Consider the following 15982-nt stretch of genomic DNA (forward strand, 5'->3'; position numbering starts at 1 on the left):
CCCTCCTGTCAAGAGGATTAGCCCAAGATAAGTGTGAAGTGCAAGGTCAGCCTTGTCTTTTCTTAGCCTGTGTTTTGTTCTGAGCTTACATTTGGTAGTGGCCTTAAGAATTCCACACTGGAATTCAAATGTCCATTCTACTCCCTATGAAATAGACTTTCTCCCTCTCCTGCATGGTCTATTGTGTGATATAAGGCAGATAAGCCTTATTCCAGTCTGCTTTTACTTCATTGTTTCATATACTGCTTTAATTGTCCCTCCCTTGGTGGAGGGCTAATTCAGAGAGGGTGAACCCAAGATGGTTTACACAGATCAGCTTTTCAGGCTCCTCTTGGCTAACTGGTGACAACATATACACATGAAAGTATTCCTATAGGGGTTGATTTTTTTCCTGCAAGAGCAGTGCCATGGACCTATAACAGGCATGCAGGCTGGTTCAACCTTATAATAGGGAAAGGTAGAATAGAGGCCTGGAAGCATGTCAAGGTCTTCTTTCATCGCTTTTGAATCAATGTTTTCTTTATTCTTACCTTGCCCCATTACTGCAGCCTTGTAGTATTTTTGTTGCCATTAGGAAGGGTACTCACTTTAAAACTCCTGCTTTTGTCTGAGAGTAATTGGAATAATTGCCACCCTCAGAGCTGGCCCCATGATCTGAAGTAGCAGATCAAAGCAGTGGTCAGCAATCAGGCCACATACCTCTGGACTTTTTTAAGACTATGTCTTTATATCTCATCCTGGCACAAGCAAGTGGAACCAATTAGTGTGTTTATGGATCCCACTTCTGCCTGCCAGTGTTGAGAAATAAAAAGCATAAACTTGCAAAAATGTCTTACAAATCACTCCTGCCACTCCTTCTGTAAATCAGCCTGTGAAAACATGGCCAAGCAGGAAGATATCTAATAAGTAACTCCTGCCCCTATGTCTGTATATCAGCCTGCAAAAGCACAGCCTTGCAGCTTCATTCGGTTTCTGTAACCCTGCTTGCAAAGTTTTGCCTAGCAATGCATTAGCCAACAAGCAAAAGTCATGCTCATCCCACCTTGAAATCCTATATAAATCTATGAAAACTGAAAAACAGGGCTCAGAATTCGGAGACTGACTCTCCTCTGGGCCTGCACATCTGTTCCTTCACTTCTCTTGAGTGCTGGTTTTGGGTATGGTTCAGAACTGCTGACTTTGCTGCAACATTTGGTTCCCTGACCAGAAAACCCAACCATGCTGGCCCTTTGAGCCTCCAGTTTGGGACTGGTGGGTGTGGCCAGTGGAGATCTCCACACAAACAGGGCGGCTCACCTGTCACCTTGATAGGGCCTTCTTCAGTGAAAGGATCCCTGTGGGCCACATCCTCCATCCTGGCCTGACTCGGTGGAGAGGTAGATTGAGCAATATCAGGAAATGTTGGAAAGGTAAAGCCCTGGGATTCTAGGTCCCAGTCAGGCCCATCTCCAGATGGAAGGGAAGACTGATCACCTAACAAAAATCTCGAGATTTGAGGTTCCAGGATTAGACAGTCCCTTGGGTGGGTCTGTGTAAACTCTGAGTGATTGAGTGAACGAATGGGGACTGCAGAGGCTTGCCTCTGCTGCTCCAGTTTGTGTCTCCACAACCTGTGCTATGGAGTCCGAGTGGGCCCCATCCTGCATTTTACAGCTACGTCATATGGCGTCTGGACTCTACATGGATACCTTAGCTAAGACAAGCATAAGTTCTCATGAAAGACATGGACAGGCAAGCATCTGAGTGGCCTGGTGAGAGGTCCCCCTCCTTTGTTTGTCCTGTGACACTGGTTCAGGGATGGGATCATCACAGTCCGAATTCACAGTCTTAGAGTATATGTTAAAAAAACTTCAAGAAAGGAGTTTCTGGAGATTATGGTGTCTGTATGTCCCCAGGAACTCTTTGGACCTTGTGTGAGTTGGAGTGGCCCACATTTGGTGTAGAATGGCTCTCAGAAGGGACCCAGATGCAACCAAGATTCATGCAGTTTGGGGTGTAATCTCTGGGACCCCTGGCCACCCTGATCAGTCTCCCTACATTGATTCTTGGTTAAAAATCACCCAAAACCCTGCCCCCTTGGGTCCAATTCTGTGCCTGAAGGAAGGGTCAGAGCAGGTTCCTCAAAAACCCATTATTCTACAAGGACCTCTGGAGGAAAACACTTTACCTAGGCCATATGTTACAGCTGTCCAGGGCATCTCCCTGCCTTGGAACCTCCACAGGCAGATCTCTCAGAGACTCCTCCACCTTCAGTCTCCCTGGGCCTATCAGCTTACCCTGAGGAGGATCCTGAAACCCCTTTGGCAAGAAGACTTCAGTTCCCACAGCCTGCACTTCAGATGCCCCTCCATGAAATGCAGAGGCCAGCCCAGATCAGTGCAGATGGGACTGACCAATCTGGGAGGCCAATACTGTTTTATCAGCCTTTCACAACTACAGATCTTTTAAACTGGAAGCAACGTATCCCTTCATATTCAGAAAAGCCTCAAGCTTTTAGTGATTTCATGGAGTCCATTTTCCAAACCCACCACCCCACTTGGCATGATTGCCACCAACTCCTCCTAACCCTGTTCAATGCAGAGGAGAGATTCCGGATCCTCATGGAAGCCAGAAAGTGGTTGCAAGAACAGGTCCCCGCAGGTGTCTTGGAGCCAGAAGAATGGGCCCAAGGGGGGGCACCAGAAGTCCAATTGGCTGGGACTTTAACACAGATCAAGGGTGGGCTGTACTTCAGTAGTATCAAGAAGCCCTCCTCAGAGAGGTAATGGAAGGAGCAAGGTGGCCCACATGTCCAAAATGGCTTCTGTCATTCCAAAACCTGAAGAACCTCAGGGAGATTTCTATGAGCAACTCTGTGAGGCCTTCAGGATCTACACCCCCTTTGACCTAGATCTACACCTGGAAAGCCAGAGGAAGGTCAATGCAGCTTTCGTTACCCAGGCTGCACCAGACATCAGATGAAAACTTCAAATGATAGATGGATTCTCAAGGGTGAACATCAACCAGCTGCTTGAAGTTGCAAACAAAGTATTTGTCAATTGGGACAAAACTGTTGAAATGGAGGTGAAAAAGTAAATGAAACAGCAGGTCTCCCTGTTAGCAGCAGTCTTAGGGAATCCAGACCTGACCAATTGAGGGGGAGTACCCCAAAAAGGGGGGAATTCCTACAAGAGGGTGCCCTTGGCAAGAGATGAATGTGCCTACTGTAAAGAAACTGGACTCTGGAAAAATGAGTGTCTGCAGAAAGGCCAGACTAATAAGGGAAATTCTCCCAGAGGATAATACCGGCCTGTACCCCAAGACCAGCTGGTTGCTAGCAGGACTCAACTCTGAATAGGGGTGACCAAGCTCACTAGAAATTGGCCCCATGAGCCCATAGTCAAAGTAAACATTGGGGCCAACCAATGACTTTCATTCCCCAGAGCGAGGAATGGAGACTACATGAAAAAGAAAATTCAAGTCAAAATCTGGAGAGACAATTAGAACTGTACCCTGAGGTCTGGGCTAAAAAGAATTCACCAGGAATGGCCCAGAGCCATGCCTTTCTCATCATAAACCTAAAATCTGGGCGAGCCTTGTCCAACAAAGGCAATACCTGATCCCCCATGAGGTGCAATTGGGCATGGTTCACATAAACTGTCTAAGAAAAGAGGGATCTTCATCAAATGCCAGTTGCCCTGGAACATTCCACTTCTGCCAGTGGAAAAAACCTGATGTGATGGGATATCAACCCACCCAAGACTTGTGAGTGGTCAACAATGCTGCAATCACCCTGCACCAGTAATTCCTAACCCATATACCTTAATGGTGCAACTACCACCTGGGGCTGCCTGGTTTACCTGTCTGAATTTAAAGGATTCTTTTTTATGCCTGTGTGTGGCTCCCCAGAGCTAGTCACTATTTGCTTTTTTTTTCTTCTTCTTCTTTTTTTTTGCCTTTATTATTTTTTTAATATTACATTAAAAAAAATGAAGTCCCCATATAACCTCCACCCCTTCACCCTACTCCTCCCCCCATAACAACAATCTCCTCCATCATGAGACATTCATTGCATGTGGTGAATACATCTCTGAGCACCACTGCACCTCATGGTCAATGGTCCACATCATAGCCCACACTCTCCCACATTCCACCCAGTGGGCCATGGGAGGACATACAATGTCCAGTAACAGTCCCTGAAGCACCACCCAGGACAACTCCAAGTCCCAAAAACACCCCCACATCTCATCTCTTCCTCCCATTCCCTACCCCCAGCAGCCACCATGGCCACTTTCTCCACACCAATGCCACATTTTCCTCAATTACTAATCACAATAGTTCATGAATAGAATATCAGTAAGTCCACTCTAATCCATACTCTATTCCTCCATCCTGTGGACCTTGGAAAGGTTGTGTCCACTCCACTTCTATATCAAGAGGGGGCTTAGATTCCACATGGATGCTGGATGCAGTCCTCCTGCTTTCAGCTGTAGCACTCTTGGCTCCCTGGTGTGGTGGTTGACCTTCTTCAACTCCATGTTTTGAATGAGAGAATCCCAGGACTCAACAAAAGACTAATTAACTTGGAGTCAACAACCTCTGCAGGGCTTCAAAAACTCTCCACCCTTTTCAGAGAAACCCTTGTGGTGGATCTGGCTTCCTACCCATGGGAAAGTTTAAATTGTACACTTTTTCAGTACATAGATGACCTCTTGCTGGCTAGTAAGACAAAAGAAAATTGCTAGGAAGGAACTCGGGCTCTTCTACAACTTCTAATGCAAACTGGCTATAAAGTGTCTTGGAAAAAGGCTCAAATTTGCCAGCAACAGGTTAGGTATTTAGGGTTCATCATTTCAAAACGGCACCAGACACTAGTACTGGAATGAAAGATTATTTGCACTATCCCAACACCTACCACTAAAAGAAAACTTGAATTTCTGGGGGTGGCAGAACTCTATTGCATCTGGATCCCTGGTTATGTGCCTATGGCTAAATCTCTTTATGAAGTCCTCATGGGCCCAGAAAAAGAACCCCTCATCTGGAGTATAAACTAATAGGAAGCCTTCAAAAAATAAAAAGCAGCTCAGCCAGGCCCCTTCTCTAGGACTTTTAGATGTATCTCTGGACTTTAACTTTGTGTGCAAGAAAAACAAGGTGGCCTTAGGAGTCTTCACTCAAACAATTGGCCCTTGGCAGAGACCTATTGCCTACCTATCAAAACTGTTAGATACTGTAGCTGCCACGGGGCCTCCCTGCCTGAGAGCTTTAGCAGCAACAGTAGCCATTGTCAAAGAAAACAACAAGCTCACTCTTGGGCAAGCCATTCATGTCATGGTGCTGCACACTGTCATCACTTTAAATGAATTCATGCAGTCACTTTTGCCTATCCAACCACAGACTTATTCATTACCAAGGCCTGCTTTGTGAAAATCCCAGGATAATAGTAGAAATTGTACACACCCTGAATCCTGCCACATTCCTACCAAACGCAAGAGGAACTCCTGAACATGACTGTGCAGAAGTAACAGAAGAAGTGCATGGCAGTCACCCCAACCTCCAGGACAGGCCACTTCCTTGCCCAGACCAAACCCTATTCACAGATGGCATTAGATTTATCAGAGATGGAGAAAGGCTTTCTGGATATGCAGTGACTACAGGTGAACAAGTAGTAGAAGCAGCTCCCCTACCTAAAGGGAAGCCTGCACAGTGAGCAGAACTCTGAGCAATAATTTGGGCCCTACAATTGGCCACCAGGCAAACAGTAAACATTTACACTGACTCTAAGTATGCATTCACTACTGTACATATCCATGGGGCAATTTATAAGGAGAGGGGACTCCTAACTGCAGGGGTGAAAGAAATAAAAATTAAGGGCAAAGTCCTTCAACTATTGGAGACAATCTGGAAGCCAAGCTGGGTTGCCGTCATCCACTGTCCGGGACATCAGAAAGGAATGAATACAGTTACTAAAGGAAATATACCAGCTGATGAAACACCTCGATGGGCAGCCAAAGAGCCCTCAAACTGCAAGTCCCATCACTGGTGCCTCACTTGCCCCTTTTAGTGCAACATATTAAAAAACTAAACTATACCCAGGAGGAACAGGAGTGGGCAAAGAGAGAAGGAGGGCACCAGACCCCAGGGGGAAACTTGTTACTCCCAGATAGCTGTCTTCATCCCAAAGGGGGTCACCTACACCCTGGTTCAACAATACCACCAGCTCACCCACCTGGGAAAGACTGCTTTAGGAGCCCTGCTCAAGAAATATTACTACATTGCCCTGATGACATCACTTTGCACCACTGTTAGCAGCCATTGCCAAACCTGTGCTAAAAACAACCACTCCCAAGGTCCCCAGGCCCCAACCAGTATCCAACATACAGGAACTGCCCCTTTTAAAAACTTAACAACAGACTTTACAGAAATAAAACCAAGTTGAGGGTATAGACACTTACTGGTAATAATGTGCTCCTTCTCTGGCTTGGTCAAAATCTTCCCCATCCACACTGAATAAGCAAGAGAAGTAACTAAAGCTTCATTCTCAGAGATAGCTCCACAGGACAGGACACCTTTATCCATAGCAACAGTGGTCCAGCTTTCGTAGCAGCCATCATCCAAGAGCTAGCAAAAATATTAGGAATTAAGTGGAAGCTTCACACAGCATATAGGCCCCAGAGCTCAGGGAAAGTAGAACACATGAATTGGACCCTCAAAACCACCTTTACCAAGTCTGTCAGGAAACTGGTCTCCCATGCATAGATCTGCTCCCATTAGCACTCCTTAGAGTCAGATGCACCCCCAGGCCCTCAGGCTATTCATCTTTTCAAATTCCGTTTGGATGACCACCCCCAATTTTTCAAAACTTCAAGGGAAATCTCAGACTCTTAGTAGAAACTAGTCAGGATTCCACCCTCCAGCAGTTGGGAAAAACCCTGCCCCAAATACCAAAAATGTCCTGTCTTGGGATCCCATCCCATTGGGCCACCAGTATACCAACACTTACCTGGAGACCTAGTTTGGGTAATAGACTGGAAAAAGAAGCCACTCCAACCCACCTGGAAGGGCCCACATACTGTTATCCTAGTAATCTCCACTGCTCTGAAAGCTTCAGGTATTGCCCCTCAGATTCATCATACTAGAGTTAAAAGGACACACTCTAATGAGAAACAAGACAACTGGACTCCCCACACCTGACTGTTCTTTGAAAATCCAAATTGCCTGGAGCCACCGAGAATCACCATCACCCAACTAAATGGACTCCTGTTCCCATTGGTTTCTACTCCTCTTTGGACTGCTTGCCTTGCTGGTTGGGACTGAAGTGTAGCTGAAAGGACACTAATCTTAATATTGTATTTGTGTCTTGTAGGATGCTTTGCTACTTTAAGTTATTTTTTCTTCACTTGACTTGGGGCCACCACAAACCCCTACCACTGCTGTACTGGATGCCAAAAGGCCATAGTACTCACTGCTATACTGAGGCTAAAGCAGCTCAAGGGACAATGGTCTTCTGTCCCTTCCTTTAGCTATCACACTTATGTGCCAGCAAAATGTTACGATGCCCAAACGGTTACCCTATTTTCAGAAAACAGGCAAAAATTCTGGATGGGTGCACTGAAACACTAAGATAACTGCAAAACCTGGGTTAACCTAAGGGAAACTATATGCTGGACCTATCTTCCACCAATTGGCATGTTAGATAGGGGAGGAATGAGGGACCAAGCCCAGAAAGAAGTATTAAAACAGGTTCGCACCAAAGTCATCCAACTAGCCAAAGGCCCCAACTATCAATATCAGTGGACAAACCTCACAGGACTCCACCAACTTACTCAGCTCATAGCCCCTGCTCAGCAGTTGGAACAGCTAGTCAATACCACTTATACCCTCCTCCTTAATGCTTGCTGAGATTCTAACATCTGTTGGCTGTGCATATCACTCACAAAAAAAACTTTATAGAGACCCCACCTCCTCCAGAGTGGACCCCCAACCAAACCTTAGCTAAAATTAGAAATGAAGTTGCCCCTACTGGCCCCATGGCCCTCAATGTCTGGCTAGTTCTCTCAAAAGGCAGTAAAAACAATACAACCCGCTATTTAGGTAAAAACTCCAATTGAAGATCAGAATCAGTTGGGACCATCCCTTCAAACTTATGTACTATAATAAAACAGATAACTTGACCCAGTGTAACCTCCCAGGATTGTTCTTCCTATGTGCACATAGATGTTTAGAAGCCTAATTGGACAGGGAGTTGCATCAGGATGTTAACACTAGAAGTGTCAGTATACACAGAAAATGAGCTAGAACAAGCCGTAAACCTATACCAAGAGCAGGCCAAATGAGCTTGCTCACCACCAACCTTATAGGAGCAGGTATAGTCACAGGAATAGGAACTGGACTGGGAGGATGAGGTTCTTCCTTCAATTTTTATTACGAACTCTCCCAAGAATTAAATGAGGGTGTAGAATAGTTGTTTGACTCCCTAGTCTCCCTCCAGAGCCAAATCAACTCACTAGTTGCAGTAGCCATCCAAAATAGGAGAGCCTTAGACCTATTAACAGCAGAAAAAGGAGAAACACGCATCTTCCTTGGGGAAGAATGCTGTTACTACATCAACCAATCAGGAATAGTTTATACCAAAGTAAAAGAGCTAAGAGACTGGATTCAGAAAAGAAAAAAGGGAACTAGAGGAGTCATGGAGCTGGAAGCTGGGACAATGGTTCTCTTGGCTTCTGCCCCTAGCAGATTCTTTAATCACCTCACTCATATAAGTCACATTTGGCCCCTGCATACTCATGCCCTTATCAGGTTCATTAAAACAGCAATAACCCAGAGAGCAACAGTAAGAGTTCTGGCCCTCAGAGAATATAAACTATTTAGCATTAGTGACACCCTATAAAAGTATATAGGAGTGTCAAGGGGGGGGGGGGAATGTTGACAAATAAAAAGCATAACCTTACAAAAATATCTAAAAAGTCACTCCTGTCCCCACTTCTGTAAATCAGCCTGTGAAAACATGGCTAAGCAGGAAGATATCTAACAAGTAACTCCTGCCCCCGTGTCTGTAAATCAGCTTGCAAAAGCACAGCCTTACAGCTGCATTCTGCTTCTGTATCCCTGCTTGCAAAATTTTGCCTAAGAACACTTTAGCCAATGAGCAAAAGTTATGCTGATTCCACCTGAATTCCTATATAAACCTATGAAAACTGAAAAACAAGGCTCAGAATTTGGAGATTGACTCTCCTTTGGGCCCACATATAATAAATTTGTTTCTCCACTTCTCTTGAATCCCAATTTTGTTTATTTTTCTGTGGTTCAGAACTCCTGGCTTTGCTACAACACCAGAAAGCTGGGAGTTAGAGGATAAATATGGCAACAGGAAGAGTTGAATTTATTGTTATTTATAAAATATGCCAGCCTTTTCCTCCTGCTCTTTCTTTTATGATACACAGTGTACCACTATAATCCAGAGATTCAAATAGTTGATTCAGGCAGTTCCTGCCATTTCATTAGTTGTTTTGAGGAGGGATTGATTACTGGACAAACCTAATCCCAAATCTTTCCAAAATCATCTTTTGTCATGCATTATTTTTTAAAACCCTTATATTTTTCTCATAAGTTATCATTTTCAGGGATATAAAAGTGAAGGAGATGCTGATAAACTAAATCCAAAATTGAATTCTGTTATATTGAAGTTGTATTGTATTTAGGTAGAACCAACCTGATGCTTTTTCACTCCTATATGAAATGTGTGGCTCTACAAGGACTCTAACTAATGTCCTGTGATGGGTTTTTTGATTTATGCTTTCTTAGTACTGAGATTCTGGTTCTGTATATTTGTAGTCTTTTAAGAGATGGAGTGATTATCTCTTTATATTCCAATCCAATTCATCTTCAAAATTTGGCAAATAATATTCAACTCCAATTTTATTACTTAACTCTATCCAACTACCAAAGTCTCAACTGATTTTTTTCTCCACCTAAAATGCCCTATGTTTTGGATGCAGTTAATCTTGCAGACATGCAAAACCCCCGCTTAGGAAATAATTACTTACAATTCAATATTCCCTAGGGGGACTTTAGTAAGTTGCAGTTTGTGTTCTCAGTGGAGGCACCTTCCACTGTTATTTTTTGTTTTCTAAATATTGGCAGCTTTCTGGATCTACATTTTTAGCCTTGGATCTCACTCAACTTTAGAATTTGGCAGTGTTCTTTAGGGATAAAATTAGCCATTTATGTGAAGTCCATAATTTTTACAAGTTGCATTCCAACTATTCTGGAGTTCTAGTGGTTTTCTGGGTTTTTCTGGCCCAAAGAATCAACAATTTACTGTGGCCAAATACAATTTCTAATCTTTAACAAAAGATGCAATATAGCAAATGACCCCAGTGAAAACCTGTCTAGGAATGGTGTCACCTCTGAAAGGCTCTCTTCTTTCTCTAATTTTAATCTTTCTAGACTTAATTGCTTCTGTAATAATCTCTTATCTTTAGATCTAAGATTTCCTTCTGATTCACATTGGCTTTGACCAAACTGCCCACCCTGCTTCCTACTTCAGGTCACCACCAAGAGTCTTCCTCTGTTCCACAGTTGTGTATGACTTAATACATATATATGTATATTTTTAATTCTCTTATTCCATATTAATAGTAGTAGTTTTCTTTCTCTTATCAAATTGTAACTTAAATGCCTTCCTGCACTGTTCTTCAAAGTTCATAAGAAGATAGCATATTAAAACAAAAGTAAAGCAGAATATTCCTAGTTCAGTATTTAACTTTTCTAAATTTTCTAAAGAACATGCTATCTTCACTAAAGAAATTACTTACCTACAGATATATTTTAATTACAGATATCCTTCTCTATAGTAAATCTCCTTAGTTTTTTCATTAGAAATTTAACTTGTTTTTCCATCATCCTTTATACATTTCAGCTATACTTTTCTTAGCAAAGAATAAATAAAAAAAGATATTTTTTTCTTACATTTCCCAAAATGTAATTTATTAATTTTTATGTATTAATTGTGCTTTTATTTTTTAAAAATAAATCATCTTCGTGGTTTGGATGATATGTAGACAGAAATCTAGATTTTTTTTTCCTTTAAATGGCTGTTATTTAGTCACATTTTTATAATTAGGTACTTTTTAGAAAGTCAGGCTTGCCATTCTTTCCATGGCTCCCATTTTATTATATAATAAATATTTCACACTAAAAGTTCATGTGAAGAGATTGAGATGTATGTTTGAACTCAAAGGATACATATGATGAGGCACCTGCTGAATATTCAGTGAATCAGAGGTAATAAACTATGTTGTCATCAGTCAGTGGTCAACACTCTATCTTGATTCTCTTTTTGAATAGAAAATGAGAGATCCAGTTTCATCTCTTCAAGGAAAGAGATATTTTGTGTAGATTAAAATATTTTGAAAAACATTATTTATACTAACTTTTAAACTCGAGGAATTAGACTGCATATTAATTAAACATTTCAGATTTCTCAGTAGATACTGTAATGTGACTCAATTTTTTTTAGTTAATAATGAAGATATCTAATTAGTATCTTCTCTGCAAGAATTCCCAGGGTCCTACACTAATTCTCAGTAAATAATCTCTTATTAAAGGACAAAGATAAATCTATGGTGATGTGGAGAAAAAAACATTTTGCTTGACAAAAAGAATTAGGTACTCAATTGAATGACCAGAATTTTTAAAAGAACAATCTACTTTTTAAATTTGATATCAATAAATTGAATATCTAGGTTGTAAGTAAGCTGAACTCAGACATTATTAATTTTAATTTATAGGAATATCAGGAAAACATGTTTGAAATTTTCACTGTATACTGATTAGAGAGATGTTCATTGGGGTTTCTACATTTTACGAACTATTCCTGGATTTTAATGTGAACAAGGAATTCAGAGTAAGCAAGCAAAGAATCATTATATATTAGAAAGAAAGAAACACATTACTGGACATGTCATTCCTATTACATTTATGCTTATAATACAAAGAAAATTTCACAATTCAGAAATAATAGAAAGTAAGTATTTTTAGCATTTTATTATTTTTGTATGAAGTTATTTCAATGTTATCCTTTACAGTCTCAATATGGGGTCAAAAATTAAGATAATTAAATTCAGAATTAGAAGTAAAGAACATATTGCTTAATGATTGTATTTAATGTGCATGTGTAAAAGATTTACAAATTTTCTATTAGAATGGCATCATGAAAAAAATCTCAGTAATATCTGTTAAAACAAAACACTGACTGGTACATATTACTTTATAATTAGGAAAATATTAGGTACTTAAATATTACTGGATATAAAACATTGTTCCATAAAATGTTCTAATAATATTGAAGCTGATTGAATAATTAATAGAAATCATTCCTAATTTCATGCAAATTTTCAAGTTATATGTTGATTCTCATTCACATTGTGCTAAAATTCATAAAAGCTCATTACATTGAAATAGTTCTAATTAACAATAACAGAACAGAAAAATCAAGCAGAAATAGAATCTTCAGAAAATAATCATTTTTTTAAAATTAACTTAAAAATAATTTAGACTTGATTGGCAGCGTTAAGTGTGCAAGTATTCAGGAAAGTGATACCTTGCTGAAGAAGACTGAAAAGGATATATTTCAGTGATAAAGGAAAAGCAAGCTAATCTCACAAAAGGTTTTCTTGTGGATTCAGTATGATTACAGGAATTATTTCTCAATATGTTAAACAAAAGTTTAAACCAGAGACACTTAAAAATATGTGGAAAAGGAAATATTAAACCCATTCTGTTGAAAAATAAAGATCTGAAAAAAGAATTTAGAAAATTGGTAGCCAGAGATGGTAATATAATAAACAAGATTAAGCATGTGCTTGTACTACATGAAAAGGTATAAAACAGAGGAGAAAAAAAGTCTAAATTGGATGATGAAATACATACAACTGATGATTGAAGAACACACTTGATCCCTGAATATTTCTTATATATTCCCTCTTCTTATAGATGGAAGAAGCACTATAGATAAACAAGTAATGTTAGAAAAATGGTAAGCATTCACATGACTAACTTGACTCTTTCATTTCACTTTCAAATCTATAAACTCAGTGAAGCCTTTCAAACTTACAAATAATTATCTCTTTTTCCCAGATCAGATGTAATTCAGAAGGTTTTCAACCATGAGGAACCATACAATGGTGACAATATTCATTCTTCTAGGACTGACAGACGACCCCAATTGGCAAATTGCAATTTTCCTTTTTCTATTTCTCACATATTTATTGAGCATCACTGGAAATCTGACCATCATCTTTCTGACCCTGGTGGATTCCCATCTGAAAACACCCATGTATTTCTTCCTTCGGAATTTCTCCTTCTTAGAAATCTCATTGACATCTGCCTGCATCCCCAGATTCCTGGTCAGCATTGTGACTATGGATAAAACAATTTCCTATGATGCTTGTGTAAGCCAATTATTTTTTCTCATTTTCTTGGGTGCATCAGAGTTTTTCCTGTTGGCTGCCATGTCCTATGACCGCTATGTGGCCATCTGCAAACCTCTTCATTATGCAACCATTATGAGCAGCAAAGTGTGCATCCAACTAGTTCTTGGATGTTGGTTGAGTGGGGTGTTAGTAATCTCTCCTGGACTTATAATGGGTTTGGATTTGGAATTCTGTGATGCCAATGTTATTGACCACTTTGCATGTGACTATTCTCCTGTCCTAAAACTCTCCTGCACAGATACCCAGGTCATAGAATTGTTAAGTTTTATTTTAGCCATTGTCACACTCCTGATTACATTGGCTCTGGTGATACTCTCCTATGCCCACATCATTAAAACAATTCTGAAGATCCCTTCAGCCCAGCAGAGGAAAAAGGCTTTTTCTACATGTTCTTCCCACATGATTGTTGTGTCTATCTCCTATGGAAGCTGCATTTTTATGTATATTAAACCTTCTGCAGAGGATAGGGTATCTTTAAACAAAGGGGTGGCAATACTCAGCACTTCAATTGCACCTGTATTAAATCCTTTTATATATACTCTAAGAAATAAACAAGTGAAACAAGCTCTGAAGGATATGTTTAAAAAAAGTGCCTTCATGACCTTAAAATAATAGTTTTGCCTTTTATAAAAGCATAGTTCTATACCTTATAGAAAATTCCAGCATATATCAGCTACCCTTTTAACATAATCCTTTATTTTATTTTATTTTTTATGTGATGAGGATGAAAGATCACCAGAAACAGCCTTTTAGTGCTAAAACCTGTATTCATGATAGACCTTTATTCATTGCTATGCTCATTTAATTCTTTTAACTTAATTATTTGATTTTGTTTAACCTCAAGATATTACACTATGAATTCACTTTGGAAACATAGTATCTCCATGTTTTTCTAGAGTAAATGTACTTACAATAAAGTCCACTTATGATTTTAACAAGCATTACTCATTTGAGTCTCCAGGAAAGATTTCTTTCTTATATCATACTGTGTAAATATTTTAGCAAAATATTGGTGTTTCCAGAAATGTAATAATGAGCTTCAATAGAAATATTCATATTCAGGTTTAATGGTGACATCTAAAAAATCTCTAAATTTCTGTTGATCAGGAAATCGAAGGAGGATTTTTCATTTAAGAAAGAGGCTTTATATCAGAAGCTAACTTAATTTATGCAAAGTCACACAGCAAGGAAATACTAGAACTTAAATTTGCATCTAGGTTTTATCATTCAAATCACATGCAAATAATAACTGCAAAATTGCCATTACATGAGCATAATGGGATTATTTGATTTTGAAAATGTGTGGGAATGAATGACAACTATCTTCAGACATTTGAAAATCCATCTTAGGAGGCAGAAAGATTGCCTCTGTATAATGGTAGAGGATACAAACAAAACTAATGTTTGAGATTTTTGTGATATATATTTTTAATCATATAGAACTGTTATTCATCTGGTAATATTTTCCCTTATTTTCTCTCACAATTTTATCTTTACATATGTCCTTTCATTTTCTGTTCTTTCTTTATTTTTATTACAAATATCGTAGTGAATAATCAGACTCTCTTGAGAGGTTTCATTCCCTCTAAAAGCTATACTTTTATTCAGCATGTATCTCCACAAACCACTAAAGTTAGAAAATCAGAAGAGTAAACTATGGAATTTTATTGTATCAAATTTTATTTCTTATAAAACAAATCCATCATTCTACTACTTTTACCTTGATTCATGTGTTTTCATTGTATATACTTATAACAATTATTCAAGGTTTAATTATCTGTGTCAGACAGTGGATTGTCAACTCAGTGAAAATAAGGGCTATAACTCATTCACCACTCATTTCACAAACCCTAGCTCATAGTCTGATACATAATACTGCCCAATTATATTTAAATAGTAATGCCAACTCCAGAATTATAAATCACTTAAATTTATTTTAATGCTTGCTTGTTTTATCACCCGTTGTTAGTATTGTTTGTCTGAAAGTTTCCTGCATATATTCATGTTTATTTTTAAAGTAAACAAAAGGTATGTCTTATGTTTACAAAGGCAATGCTGTTTATGTTTTAAATGCGGTTACAGATATTTCACTTTAGTTACCTTTTCAATTCAATCTGACAATATTTTAATTCAATTGCCTGTTTAATAATCACTACATATTGTTTTTCATAGTTTAGCATGAGATATTTCTATCTATAGCAATCTATCACTTTCTATCTATATCAGAAATTATATTTTATATAAAAATTTCATTCTTCTGGTAGATATCTGTGTTTTCTCTTCTTTTCTATCACTTTTTTCTCCTTGAGTAATTCTAATCATCCACATTTTGGACTCTCCATTATTTTCATTATGTTAAATGCACTTTTGGTACTTCAAAAACTGTTCTTCTAATTTTGAGAAAGTTTTTTATGTTTGTTCTCCTAATCACGGTTTTTAATCTGCTACAATGCCAAATTTATTGGAATTTAAGGATTTGTCTTTTAATTCTATTTTAGCTTATT

General features: G+C 39.1%; 1 protein-coding gene across 1 annotated transcript; it reads left to right on the top strand.

Moving 5' to 3' along the window:
* The first annotated feature begins 13151 nt into the window (after positions 1–13151).
* LOC101430359 (olfactory receptor 6C74-like) lies at positions 13152–14090 on the top strand. Its single transcript, XM_012518531.2, has one exon. It carries the CDS (start codon positions 13152–13154, stop codon positions 14088–14090), a length of 939 nt encoding a protein of 312 aa, XP_012373985.2.
* Positions 14091–15982: the final 1892 nt, after the last annotated feature.

This window comes from Dasypus novemcinctus, chromosome 12 (assembly GCF_030445035.2).
Source record: "Dasypus novemcinctus isolate mDasNov1 chromosome 12, mDasNov1.1.hap2, whole genome shotgun sequence".
Classification (NCBI taxonomy): Eukaryota; Metazoa; Chordata; class Mammalia; order Cingulata; family Dasypodidae; genus Dasypus; species Dasypus novemcinctus.

Coding starts and splice junctions, on each gene's coding strand:
- LOC101430359 (XM_012518531.2), top strand. CDS start 13,152: ATGAGGAACCATACAATGGTGACAATATTCATTCTTCTAGGACTGACA.